Genomic DNA, 14,426 nt, shown 5'->3' on the forward strand with positions numbered 1-14,426 from the left:
ACATGTGAAAGGCCAGCAGCAGGCAACGGTCCACATCTCTGGTGTTCATCTGAACTGCTGTGACCCCTATCATTTCCCACTCCCTCTTCTCACCAAACTCCTTGACTGAGCAGCTCAGCTCCTAATAGGTGCCTCGGCTCCTCCCCCTCTTCCTTTTGCATATATTTTCCAAGTTTTACCCTTGACACTTTCTCCAGGATGTGGTCTGTCCACACTTGTCTCCAGGAAGAAGCTAGCCTGGCCAACCACACACCTGCAGGGGAGAGGGATCAGGCGGGGCATGAGCAAGTGGCTATCCCCCAAGACTAAGTGGCCCTGGGATCTGGGGACCCTAGAATCTGTGGTTCCAGTGTGAACGCAGGCTGGGAGACACTGACAGCTTACCAGGAAGCCAGACTCCTCTCCAGCAGGAGTTGAACAGACGTGTTTATTGATGGCCCACGAGTGCCCTTTGGCTGCTATAGAGAAGAAAAGTACAGAATAGGGCGGAGACCCAGACATTTAATTCAGGAAAGAAATTTAGACTGCTTCTAAATAACAACACAGTTCTATATTAAATTCATACCTTAAATACAGAGTGGGGCAATTGAAGAACAATGCTCCATGCAATGCCACCTGTTGGGGGTCTCTCAGTAGGCCCTCTTCCAGTTCACCCTTTCCTGGGCTCGGCCAGAGTCTCAGCCTGCTCCCCACAGCCTTGTGGAAGGGTCTGGCCTGAAGACTCAGGGGAGCCTAGCAAGGTGTCTGGTTCCCAGTTGCTCAGCGGTCTGAGCCCTCCCTCCAGCATGTGCCATGGGGAACATCAGAACTCAGAACTTAAATACAATATTGTTTCTAACTGTGAAGAGGCCAAAATAGATGTCCAATAATGTGTTTTTGTAAGTCAAACCTCGATCTGTAGACAAAGCTGGTCCTACTGCCAGGTTATCAGGATGGCATGGGCTCTGGGTGATTTTTCCACTCACAGATGGGCTTGCTTTGCACCATCTACCCTCGCTCCTGCCTACACCCTTTTGTGACCAAAGCCCAGGCATGGCCCCCTTGGAGAACCTGCCAGCTGGCTTATGGCTAGTTATTCCACCCTCACAGAGGGGGCTGTTTCTTTTCCTCTGCATCCCCATTATCTTTCCTTCCTCTTTGGAAGATGAGCCTGGGCAAGGGAAGGGTCTAAAAATGTGGTCATCCCTGATTAGGGAGGAGGGAAAACAAGTCATAGATTAGAAAACCAGAGGAAGGGAATCTTAATGCTAATAATAACACCACCATACATTTACATAGCACTTGAAAGATTACCAGTACTTGGATTGCTGAGTCATTTTTTGGAAACTACCCAATATCTCTACCCATTCTTGTCCAGTCTGTGGGTTGAGATAGTATTTAACAGCCTTGCTCCTATAATGGCTGTTAGCAATCATTTTCAAAACAAAATATAGACCATGCACAAACTCTCGTATCCTCTCCAGACTAGGAACCGCTCTGCAGAGAGTCATGTGGTGTCATCCATTGTGACAGAAGCAGAACTGTAAGAAAGGTGAGAACAGCTGCGGCAACTAGGGATATACACAGAAGTTCTCCAGCTCCCTGCGGCTCAGTCGAGCAGGGTTTGCAGCTTTGGATGCTCTCTTTCCCACCTGCAGAAGAAGAGGAGATCTTCAGACCCTCCCACTAAGAGATCCTTATAACAACCCTGTGGGCTGTGAATTATTATCCTGATTCACAATTCATAAGAAAAGGAAGCTCAGATGGCTAAGGCAAATAATTCAGGGTCAACTACTAGTAAGAAGTAAAGGAGGGGCTTGAATCCAGTTCTTCTGGCTCCATTTCTAGTGCTTTTTAACCACACCACCCCTCTTCATGACCCACCTAGATTGCCTTGGCCCACATGGTGCCCTTTACAACCCTGGCCTGTCCAGCTGGCTTTAATGTAGGGCCGCAGCTCAAGTGCCAGAAATTCCAGCAGGCACCCATCTATCCTCTCCCTTGTGACCAGGGGCAACATCTTTATCAGGCCACAGGTGGAAGCTCAGGTGTTAACTGAGGTTGATGGGTGGGGTGCTCTCCATGCCTTAAATTCTCTGGGTATAAATGGGAAGTGTAATTATACTACCTCATAGTATTCTGTGAGGATTAAATAAGATAGTTCACATGAAGTCACTGGCAGGCTAATATATATATATATATATATATATACACACATATGCAATAAACCTCCAATAAACGTTGAGTCCCTACTTTCCATTCCCTAAATGGCCTAATGGGAATCAATCTGGCCACCGGGCTCGTTGGTCTCTTTTGTGCAGTGTCCATCCCAGCAGCAGCTGAAGATCACCTATGTCCTGGAATGATTCCCAATTACTTACTAATGGGAAAATCATTTAGATTCATTTATCCTCCCTTCTCTGCTCCCCGTTCCCCAACACACACATACCCGTGGAAAGGAGAGATGTCCAGTGTGTGGCACACAGCTGGGAAACTAGCCTGAGGATAGCCCTAATTTAAAACTTTATCTCCCCAACAGGAGTCAAACTCCAAAATATGATATGATCTTGGGTTAGACCATCACTCTCCTTGAACCTCAGTTTCTTCATCTCTAAAATGAAGATTTGGATTAGAAGATCCCTAAAATCCCTACAGCCCTGAGACTCTATGGATGACTTTTCACACGTGTATGACTTCAGGGCTATGCTATGAGCACTAAACCCATTCAGAGGAGTTTCTTACCTCTTCATAGACAGTTTTATTGAAGGAAGTGTTGTGGTTCATCTTCTTGGATCCAGACTGGAAATTCAGAGGGTAAAGAGTGCTTAACTTCAAGTTAAGAAATGTCCCACTCCTAACTGATGTGAGAGGTCCCAAAGGAGACTCAAGGCCCAGAAAGTCCCTGAAGTATCCCCAGCCAAAAGCAAATAGAATTTCCTACCCCGGGAGTAAACAATGGTGTTTACGGTTTCCAAAGAAGGCACAGTACATACTTGCCTAAGATATGACATTTCTGAACCAAAAGAGTTTAGTATCCCACACCCACATACCCCTAAAATCCACACATACACACATTCCCAGCACACACACACACACACACCCTTCAGACAAACCTAATACAAATACTGCCTCAAACTGTGTATCTTTTCAACACATAGCATACATACACACCTTAGTGTAAACAATTCTGGCACATACATAAGTACCAATCCTAGCACATACCCTGAACATGGTGAAACACTGGAGACAGTGCAGGAACTCAGAAGCACTTTCAGTAGTATACAGAGCCTTCATAACCTAATACAAAAGCATGTGATCATGGTGCCTGTGACCATCTATATGTCCATAAACTCTAGTGTATAATTTAAATATAAATACCTCTCATGGTAGAATCCAAGTTGATTTAATGACTTATTAGAAGGAGGGCGAGTGAAAAGTCTAAAAAATCTTCCCAAACCTCTCCCCCATTTGACACAAACACAGGATCCCTGACACACATGAACTCAACACTTCCACAGTTTGGCAGATTCTAAACTTCCCATACTACCATGGTAAGGTTTTGGCTTCATACAGTGACTCCAGCCTTGGAATTAACATTCTTCCCACCCCCCCACCCCCCAAGGTGGAAATATGACCATGGGCACTAAGACGTCCCACTTTGTGGTCCCAGGCACATGTAACAGTTGTGAGCTCAGCTTGGAGCAGGATTCAAGGAGACCATGATGGGTTGCCTCGGTCTGGAGACCTCCACCAGCAGGTGACTGGCCAGAACCTTTGTCTGATTCTCTGAAAGTCAACACTGTTTCTCTCTAGGTCCAGTCTACTCCTCCAGTTCCAGGTTATATGCCCCTGCCTTGGAAATGACTCCAGTATCTCCCACCATAGCCTCAGTTGGTCTAATGAGGGCTCTGTGGTCCTTCTGCACAAAGCACCTCCTTTCTGTCTTTGACGGTCCTCCGCCTCCCACAGAAACTCCTATAGAATCCACGCTTCTCCTAATCTCAGAGCTGTCCTTTTTCCCCAGACAGAACCAGAAAGGCATTTCTAGTTGACCCATTAACATTTAAACACAGTCATTTAACACAAGCTACTCAGATACACACAGTGGAAGACAACTCACTCAGAAGTACACACACACACACACACACACACACACACACACACACACCCTCTGCAAACACATGCCTGCATATGCACAGGCAAAATACATTTGTGCATAAAGAACACCCTGTGGAGGAGACTTACCTTCCAGGAAGACTGTACTAATGAATACAATGTATTTGCATTATCTTGTGATGTGGAAGCAGAAGACTAAAGAAAAGAGAAATAAAACCATTTCAGAAGCAGAGATCCAACACAACCCTGGGGAGGCAGGCATCTATCTCTTCCATTCCTCCCCTTCAACCTTGCCCAGACAGCAGGTTTAAGTGTTAGTGAAAAGAATCCTGGACTAGTTGGGAGGTCAGACAACCTGAAAGCTAGTCCTGCTCTGTTATTAAAGATAGCTGCTATTTTTTGAGTGCTTACTCTGTATATGCATTCTCCTCTAACCCTTATAACACTCCTACAAAATAGGAATAATCATAATTTGCCCCATTCTACAGATGAGACTCCAAAAGGGTAAATAGCCCAAGTCAGAGAGTGTGCTCACAGTAGAAGCGGGATCTAGACCTCAGACTCTCCAAGGTTCTTTCCTCAACACCTCAGTGCCTCCCTTTGACATCATACCTTCCCTCTCTGGACCTGAGCCAGGTGTCCTCAAAGGCAGGTAACCATCCTCTTTTTAAGATGCTCCAGAGGAGAAATCTCATTCTCATCATCATCTCAGTCTAAGAGGATTTCTTCCTTGCATTTATTTAAATTCCTCTTGTTGGAATTCAATGTGACTAAAGCCAGAAAACTGCCAGATATCAATGGCCCTTACATCTCTCTTTGACCCATTATCAGTGAATCACGTTATCTTAAGGGGAGTAGGAGTAGGCAACACCCAGCTTGGGAATTCCAGAGTGGCTCTGAGGGGTCGGGCACCTTCCTTCCTCCTTTCCTCCCTCTCTTCCATTTCTCTCCTCTCTTCCTCTCCCCTCCATTGCCTTCCCTTCTCCTCTTCCCCTTCCCTTTCTCCTCTTCCCTCTTTTCTTGATCTTCCTCTGAAGCTTATCACCATTCCCCAGGAGTTTTCTTTGCCCTGCAGCCTAGCTACCAAGCTGAAGAGGTTGCTGCTTCAAGCCTTAATTCTTTAAAACATAAATAAGTAAAATAATGTCATTTTTATCAGACATTATCATTACTGGCCACCAGGGGGCAGTGTCTCCTTTGCGAGAGATGCCTCAGCAGTCCGGGTTATCAATACAGTCATTTTAGTAGTCAATGTTACAGGCTCCTTCTCCAGTTTATGGGTGAATTTCTACAATCCCAGAATGTTACAGATGAAGTAGGTAGAGGTGGAGTGAAGACTCGGAAATCATTTGGCTCAGCTTTGCCGCAACACAGCTATGTGGCCTTGAGCACGTTATTTAACCTCTGAGTTTGTTTCCTCATCCACAAAATGGGGTTTTTTTAATTTATTTATTTTTGGCTTTGTTGGGTCTTTGTTGCTGCGCACGGGCTTTCTCTAGTTGTGGTGAGCAGGAGCTACTCTTCATTGTGGTGCACAGACTTCTCATTGCAGTGGCTTCTCTTGTTGTGGAGCATGGGTTCTAGGCGCACTGGCTTCAGTAGTTGTGGCATGCAGGCTCAGTAGTTGTGGCTCGTGGGCTCTAGGGCACAGGCTCAGTAGTTGTGGTGTACGGGCTTAGTTGCTCCGCGGCATGTGGGATCTTCCTGGACCAGGGCTCGAACCCGTGTCGCCTGCATTGGCAGGCAGATTCGTAACCACTGCGCCACCAGGGAAGTCCCCAAAATGGGGTTTTTATTAGACCTACTTCATGAGGTTGTTTTGTGACATTCAATAAGAAAATAGACATGTTACGTGCTTAATAAATGCTATTGTTAAGTCATAATTAGATAGAAGAGAACAACACAGATGCATTATCTCCTGAAAACAGGTATAATCAGGGCAGGAATAAAAAGTACAAGGCCCCCAAGTATTGGAAGCAACAGGGAGGGAAAACAGAAGTTGAGTCCCCTGACAAGTTTCCTCCTCCCACTGACTTTATCTGGACCACACTTGCTACCAGGCATGGAAGAGAAAAGAATGTCTGCATCAGACTTTCCAGCTCTGTTCAGCTGTCGAGACATTCCAGAATCACACTCATCTTTGCAAACAACTTAATGCAGCTGAGGCCGAGCTGTCTTCCAGACGCCAGGAGCACCAAGGTCTTACTCTGCCATTCAAGGGTGTGAGTGTCTAGGGGGCATTAGGAAGCCCCATGGACAGGTACAGAATGGATTCGAGAAACCAGAGTGGTACCTGGGACTGGATCATGGAGTAGATGGTGTGCCCTTCTCCAGGGGAATTCTGCTCCTGCACAAGAGATAGTAAAAGGACATATGGTAACGTGAGCAGACAGCTGTGTCTGTCTGAATTTGGATCGAGTTGGGGAGGAACAGCATAAGAAGAGGCGCTCCCAGGAACCTGGGAGGGAGGTGGTCTTTGAGCATCTCAGGATAGGGAGAGACAGTAGGAGCGACTCACCGTGCAGCAGTTAGTGTCAGAAGTGGGGAACCTCCCAAGTATGAAAGAATTGCATCGAATGACCCTGCCCAAAGGGTCTCCTGTCACTTGCTTTACTTTGGTAACTTAGAAACTTGCCTTTGCTGACTTTCTGACTAAATTTGCCACGTAACTACTGATAAGGGGCAGAGCTTTGGGTGGGGCTCTAATCTGAGCCTTACCTATAAAGGACACAAATTCAGGGACTCTAAATGTTCTAAAGCCCCCTCTCTAGATCCAGCCTTGGTGGCCAGCTTGCCTTTGGCCTCAAGCCAGCCTCTGAGCAGCTGTGGTGCTGGGTGGAGCCCTGGACCAAGGCCAAAGGCAGGGAGCACACGCCCTTCCTGCTTCTCTCTTCAGTCCTGTCCCACGGGAGACTGGGGCTGGAGGCATTTCATGCTGCTCGACCCCGAACACAGACTGCCAGGCTAGGCTCTGGGGGAGAGCCCATGGAGACCATTAGAGTCCATTAGACAAGGAAGAAGCTGAACTCCCCAGAAGCAGGAAGACACTAAGAGGAGCAGAAAAACATCAGCCGTGCTCGGAGGCTGGAGTCGCTGGCATCCGGCAAGAAACAGGAGTTTGTGCTTTTCTCTTCTGCCCAGACCTGAGTGAAGTGTCTCCAGAAAGGTCAAAGCTGGGACCCAAAGTGAGACCACGTGAAGCTTAAGATTTAGACCTTCAAGCAGAACCTTGGGGACAGAAGGGACAGGCCATGGAGAGACGTGGCCACGGAGGGAGGAAGCCCTGAGTCAGATGCAGAGTAACAGACCTGAATCCCCAAGAGGTCTCTCTTATTCTGAGTAGTTATTTTCCTTTGTCTTCTCCTCCGTTTACTTAATCTGAAGTCACCTTCATTTTGTTGGGGAAGAAAGGTTATTTTTATTGAGCATTTGGGCATCCGTGGCTGTAGGAAGATGCACTTGCTCTCAGGAATTTGTACCAGCATCCAGTAATGATGGGAGAAACAAAGTCTCCTTTTGTTTTTCATGCCCCAATATTCCATGGGTGGGGCAAGGAAACGGGCCAGGGGAGCCACACTGATTCCTAATTCCCACTGAGCCCAGACATTTGGGAAGCTGCTTCTCTGTTCTATGAGGCCTCACAGGGCCTCACACCTGTGACAAGGGAGAGTCCCACTGTTGTGACTTCCTGCCTCGTCTCCGCAGGTGGAACACCAGGAATGGGGGTGGGAAGAGGGCCCTTCCTCCCCATGCCCATCACCCTTCCCACCTGGCAGTTCAGCTGGGCACTGCCTTTCCCTGAGGCCTGTCACACATCCTGCCCTGCTCAGGGGCAGAGCAGCAGGAGGGCCCCTGCAGCCCCCTGCAGTTTCCTCCTCTTCAACACCCCTGGATGGCAGGCAGAGTAGGCCACTAGCTGCAGACACTGACCGGCCAGAGAGGTTCACAGAGGAACTAACCTTTGTGCTAACCTGGATACTCTCTCTAGCGCCTCAGCCAGACTCGGGCCTCTTCCTCCCAAAGCATTGTGAGCACAGACCACTGAGCCAGCTGTGAAACAGCTGTGCTTTGGCTGCTCAGGCGGGCCTCCTTCCCAGCCTGGGCAACGATCAAGGGACCCACAAAAGTAAACTCGGACTTGCAGGGACCCGAGACTTTGTGGTCAGACACAAAAATACAAGAAGGTTGGACTCTTCATGGGGCTGAGCCTGGCTGGTAAGACAGGACAGAAATGAGGACACCAGGGGGCCATCCCTTCCCAACAGCTGTGATTCTGCACCAAGATGCCCCTTCTGCCTCCTTCATTTTTTCTGCACCCCGCCCCCTTGTTTTCCTCTTTTCCTCCATGGCCAGAGCTAGGAGGCTGACGGAGAAAAGATAGATGGGGAGGACTGAGGACAATTGTCTGGTCCTCTTTGTCCCCCTGCTCTGGATGGTCATCCTCCCAAGAGCATCTCCCAGACTCGTTGAGAGAAACCGCAGCCCCTAGGGTGCCATACTTGATTTCTCCTGGTTTGCACGTTGTTGACATCTTCATAGATCATCAGAAATTCCTCTGGTCTGGTCTCTGTGAGAGGAAAGCAAAGAAGCAAAGAAAAGAGCTGCAGAGACCTCCAGAGGGCGTCCTGTCCAGGCTTCTGCTACTGGCGGTCCTCCCTCCATCCCAGATGACCAAGACCTTGAGAAAAGTTCTAGAAAGGAGGCAGATTAGTGCTCTCCCTAGGATACCCGAAATGCACAGTGGCAGCAACTTGCCCTGACATACCTATTCCGTCAGGCCAGGCAGAGTGCAGGTAAATCTGCACATTGGGGATCAGACTGTAAACATCCAGCAGCCACTGCAGAAGGCGTGAACTGGGAGAGAGGGCCCAGCAGCCACTGCTTCCCCTCCCCCAAGCACACACACACATACCTCAATGCCCCCAAGGAAAAGCAGGTACTGTGCCCCCAGGTGCATGCCACTGGGGATGTCAAATCAGGCAACACACCTCCTAGGGACCCTCCACTTACGTGACTGCTTCCTCTTCCACCTCCGCACACAGAAGCAGGTGAGGGTGCCCAGGAACAATGCCGTTAGGAGAATCACGATGCTCACCAAAATGAACAGAAAGATGAAACCTGAGGGATATGGAAGGCACCAGGCCTGAGTGCTAAGCCCTCTCTGTTCTCCCTTCCCACCTGTCTGCTGCAGGGACTGTCTCAAAACCCACACTCCTCTCTCAAATGGCTGGTCTCCACGCACCCTGTGAATTCACCATCAAAGTCATCTCTCTTCTCAATTGGGTGACCTCCCCTGAGTGATGCTAAGAGTATGGGTATTAGTATCTCAGAGGCCAGGCTCGATTCTAATTCTATAAGCTCTGTGCCCTTGGGCAACTTCCTTAATTAAACTCTCTGAGCCTCTGTTTTGTCACTTACAGAAAGTAGATAATGTTATCTACACATGGGGGTTAATTACGGGGTCTAATATATGTAAAACATCTGGCACAGCAAATGTTAATCCATTCACTCTTTTGTTTTTAACTCAACAAACATTTGTTGCACACCTACTATGTGCCAGGCAAGTCTTCCATTTCACCTTCTGCTATTCTTGCTTTCACTGCTCTTCTTCATTCAAACTTTAACATTTGTGTCACACGTGTAGCCTGTTATATAACCCAGCCAACATGGGGAGAAGGGAAATGAATTAAAGTTCCAGATGCCAGCTGACTAGGCTCTTTACAAACATCATCTCATTTAACCTTAACAGCAATCCTGTGAGGTACTTATTATTAACATCCCCATTTTACCCAAAAGAAAAATTGAGGCTCAGAGAGGTAATGCATCAGCCTGAGTTCACAGAGCTAGTGAATGATGAAGCCATGGCTGGCATGAACCAAACTCCAGTGTCCTTGTCACTCCACATTACTTCAGCTTGTTTTGTTTCTTTTTTGCCCATGAATGCTTAGTTTGTTGCCCCATTTGATTATAAGTTCCTTAAGTATGCGAACTGTGGGTTGTTTTTTCCTGTCATGCCCATGCTGATGGCACAGTAATTCTTTGTTTATCTAATCAATAGTGGTGTCAACTTAACTCGGGGTAACTCTTAGGATGAGCATAAGCAAAAAAAAAACAAGAACTCTTCTAGGTACCCCCAAGATCATCCTGATGACCCTATGACCCAGAACACTGTGTACAGCATAGTTACCTCTTGGGGAACTATATGGTTTGGGGGAGTTGTCACTCAGGAGGAGAAAGTAGATCTCCATCAGTCTCTCAGAGAAAGAAAGTAACGATCAGCATCATGGCAGGGCTGCGACTCACCAAACAACTAAGCATTCCCTACATGAAGGAGAAATGCGCATCTCCCAGAAGGAGATTCTTTATTGGGATAAAATCCTTCCCAGACAAAGACAGCCCTGGCTTTATGGAAACTGTGTGCCTAGAGGCCAGGACCTCCCTGGGGAAGGACTGCAAAGCCCTGGGGGAGGCAGCCAAGGGATCTCAGATCCAAGTCTCCTTTGCACATGAGCCTGGCTGTGGGGTCCCACACCTTCAGCCCCTGTTACAGCGCAAAGTGCTCCACTTACTCGGGTGGGCATTCAGACAGCCCTGTGTGAGTTGGAGGGTGTGGTTTGCCCAGCTGACAGGGTTGCTGACATTGCAGGTGTATGTGTGCAAACCACTGACATCAATCTTCTCCTCCAGTTTGGTGAGGTTCCTGGGTGTCTGAATCAGCTCAGTCCCTTTATACCAAGCATAGCTCACATCACCACCTCTGGAGACTGAGCAGGACAGAGTCACTTGGCACATCCCCCTGCCCAGGACCTTCCACCTCTCCACCAGCTGGGGCTTCTCAACACGATCTGGAAGCAGAGATTCTGATCAGAAAGGTGCTGGAAATACAAGCCCTGCAGGAGTCAGAGGTGCAGCATGAGCTGTCCTGAGGACTCACCAAATACGGAAACCTGGAACTTATGTCTCCAAACCTTCCCAGTGTCTTCAGTGACCTCCAGGAAGTAGAGGCCACTGTCCTGCTGCTGAACTGCCATGATGAGAAGAGTTAAGTTTTCGCTTATAAAGCTGAGTCTATTGTTGAAATGATTTGGAGTCCAATTCAAACTCTTCCCTACATCGCTCTGGCTGGAAACATTCTTCCAAGAGTGTATCAAAAAACAGCTTGAATTTGAGTATGGCTGCATCTTCCATTTAACAGAGTATGTCCTTATCTGTACGCTGGGGGGCCGTAACCAGACAGACTCTCCCGAGATTCCAACCACATGATCAGCAGAACCTAGGGATTATAGGAAAGAGAACGCAGGCTGGAGGTGGAAAGAAGAGATTCAAGCCTGAACATTGTGTGTTGTTGGATGTGACCTTCCTTAAACCAAGAGGATGGAAATGCATATGAGGAGCCCAAAGTCTAAGAGAACCTGAAAGTGTATCTCCCTTATCTGCCTCCCCTCCCTCCATGCTCTGTGCCCGAGTCTGAAGGGCCCACAAACCAGTAATAATAGCTAAAATCTCCTGAGTTCTTATTATGGGACAGACAGGTTTTAAACACTTTACATATTTTTACTATTTCATTTTACAATGACCCTAAAAGAGTCTTATCCCCATTTTACAGGTTAGGAAACTGAGTTAGAAAGAACTTAAAAGTAATTGGCCCAAGTTACACAGTGAGAAAGATGAGCTTAAAATCCAGTCAATTGGGCTTTAGAGGACGAATTCTTAACCACCACAATGTTATAAATATCATATATGATGTCACTCCTTCCCTGCAGTGCTGAGGCAACCAACAGTGGCCATCAGTGACTGCTGGAAATTCTTAATGGCCAGACCTAATAAGACTAACCCTCCAAGTTGAACTAATGGCTCCCTCCTCCGTCCTCCGTCCTCATAGAACTAGATTCGTAATCCTTTCTTGTAGCACTTTGCACATAGGATTGTGGTCTTTATTCATTAGTGTTTGCCAATTTTTTAGTTACTAGAAAGTATCCACAGGATCGCTCCATAGAAAACAAATAGAGAAAAATAAAACTATATTGCCAAGGCATATCCTAGCACATCCCTCTCTAAGGACCAAGATGGGGGTTAATGACCGTGACAATGTGCAATAGAGCTGCTTGTCATTGCCTACCCTAGAGTACCCCAGTGCAATCAATGAAAACAAGTGGAAATCCCTGTGGCCATTTTTGGCAGGGAAGCTATGTGCCATGGCCCAGTGGATGCTGGAGATAAAAAGGTCTATCTGGGCGGGTTGAAAAGGGTCAGGGAGACTTTGGAGGAGAGAATAAAAGAAGGAGATAGTTATACAAACAGATCTGTTAAAATGGAGGACATTGAGAAGAGAGTGATGGAGAGAGATCTTTAGATGTCCACATGCATTATAAATACCCTCACTCCTAACCATACCTTCATGTCAGCATTTTCTCAAGAGACTAAGTAAATAATTAAAGGACTCGTAATTACTATCTGGTTAATATAATATGTTCCTCTGGTTTGACACTCCTAAGAGTAAAACACATGAGGTTCATATTCATATTCCCATGATTTGAACTGGCTGTGCTCATTACCAAGCCAAAAGCAGAGACTGTGATATACATCTCTGTGACTTTGTCTCTTGAGGTCCTAGCACTGCCTAAAGATGTTGAGAACAAAGGTGAACAGAAAAATAATTACTAAACCTACAAAAATGACATGAACTGTCATCACCAATTATTCAGTCTTTACTGAGTCCCCACTGTAATGAGGACTCTGAAAAGGCAGGACCTCTTCATGTATAAGATATGGTTCCTGACTCCAGAGAATTTGTGATCTGGAAATAGAACATGCTTTCATCCTACAGCATACACTTAAAGGTTGAGATACATAATCATCTAAAGAATTCTAATTCTGATAATGGAAGACCAGATTAAGACATGCTAACCAATGTTCCTACTGAGAATAACTAGAAATAACGGGCAAAGTATAAAAGCATGTTGTTAATGGCATCAGAGAGCTAATAAAGCAGTATAAAATTATAGGGCCAAGATCTGGAAGAAGGCAATTCAGAGAGGTGGAACCTGAATTTTTGACTGTTGCTCCTTGGAGACATCTTCTGAGTCCATAAAAAGCAGCTGAAATGCTGAGAAGCTAAGCAGAGTTTACAATAAGCTTAAGGAACTAAGAGAACATGGAGTTCAGGAACCTCTTGATAGGAAGTGGGTATACCTAAAATCCAGCAGATTTGGGGTTGGTACCATAAAGGTCTACACACTAAGAGTAAGGGTGAACAAGAAATAGGCCAGGAACTTCCCTGGTGGCACAGTGGTTAAGAATCTGCCTGGCAATGCAGGGGACACGGGTTCAAGCCCTCGTCCTGGAAGATCCCACATGCTGCAGAGCAACTAAGCCTGTGCGCCACAACTACTGAGCCTGCATGCCACAACTACTAAAGCCTGCTCACCCTCGAGCCCTTGCTCCACAACAAGAGAAGCCATCGCGATGAGAAGCCCACACACCGCAACGAAGAGTAGCCCCCGCTCGCCACAACTAGAGAAAGCCCACGTGCAGCAACAAAGACCCAACACAGCCAAAAATAAATTAATTTATTTATTTATTTATTAAAAAAAAAGAATCTGCCTGCCAATGCAGGGGACACCGGTTCGATCCCTGGTCCATGAAGATCCCACATGTCATGGAGCAACTAGGCCTATGTGCCGTAACTACTGAGCCTGCACTCTAGAGCCTGCAAGCCACAACTAGTGAGCCTGCGCTCTACAACTACTGAAGCCCACACACCTAGAGCCTATGTTCCACAACCAGAGAGGCCACCGCAATGAGAAGCCCATGCATCCCAATGAAGAGTAGCCCGCAGCTCGCCTTAATTAGAGAAAGCCCAGGTACAGCAACAAAGACCCAACGCAGCCAAAAAGTTAATAAGAAAGAAAAGAAATAGGCCAGCTCTCACAGAGATTGAAGCCCAGTTTTGAATAATTTCAACCCTGAATTGGATTAACATTATCTAATATCTCTAGTATTTCTAATCTGACTACTAGAGGCAAATATAAATTATTCCTGGAGGAAAATAACAAAAACCAGCGCATTAAACTATTTCTAAAATTTTTCATACAACAATGTCCAAAATGAAATAAAAAAATAAACAGGCATAAGAAGAGGAAACATGTCCAAAAACCAAAAGAAAAAATAGAAATAAATCCAAGGGACATCTAGATAATAGTGTTATCAGCCATAAACTTTAAAGTAATTTTGTTTAACATGTTCAAGGAAATAAAATATGTTTGAGAATTACAGCAGAGAACTAGTGTGATAGAAAGCAAAATGGCCATGCTCCCTGATATGTGACTTTG

The 14,426-nt window shown here is 46.5% G+C and overlaps 1 protein-coding gene across 1 annotated transcript in view; it reads right to left on the minus strand.

The window, feature by feature from the left end:
* Positions 1 to 1,515: 1,515 nt before the first annotated feature.
* CD244 (CD244 molecule) overlaps positions 1,516 to 14,426 on the minus strand; it is a 28,307-nt gene continuing 15,396 nt past the window's right edge. The window contains exons 2-9 of the mRNA XM_059924697.1: positions 11,030 to 11,368; positions 10,665 to 10,940; positions 9,106 to 9,213; positions 8,595 to 8,662; positions 6,389 to 6,442; positions 4,225 to 4,290; positions 2,722 to 2,778; positions 1,516 to 1,631 (exon numbers count right to left, since the gene is read on the minus strand). Of these exons, the coding sequence (XP_059780680.1) occupies positions 1,551 to 1,631; positions 2,722 to 2,778; positions 4,225 to 4,290; positions 6,389 to 6,442; positions 8,595 to 8,662; positions 9,106 to 9,213; positions 10,665 to 10,940; positions 11,030 to 11,368 (1,049 nt within the window). The 3' untranslated portion in view covers positions 1,516 to 1,550. The remainder of the gene's footprint in view (positions 1,632 to 2,721; positions 2,779 to 4,224; positions 4,291 to 6,388; positions 6,443 to 8,594; positions 8,663 to 9,105; positions 9,214 to 10,664; positions 10,941 to 11,029; positions 11,369 to 14,426) is intronic.

Source organism: Balaenoptera ricei, chromosome 1, assembly GCF_028023285.1.
Source record: "Balaenoptera ricei isolate mBalRic1 chromosome 1, mBalRic1.hap2, whole genome shotgun sequence".
Classification (NCBI taxonomy): Eukaryota; Metazoa; Chordata; class Mammalia; order Artiodactyla; family Balaenopteridae; genus Balaenoptera; species Balaenoptera ricei.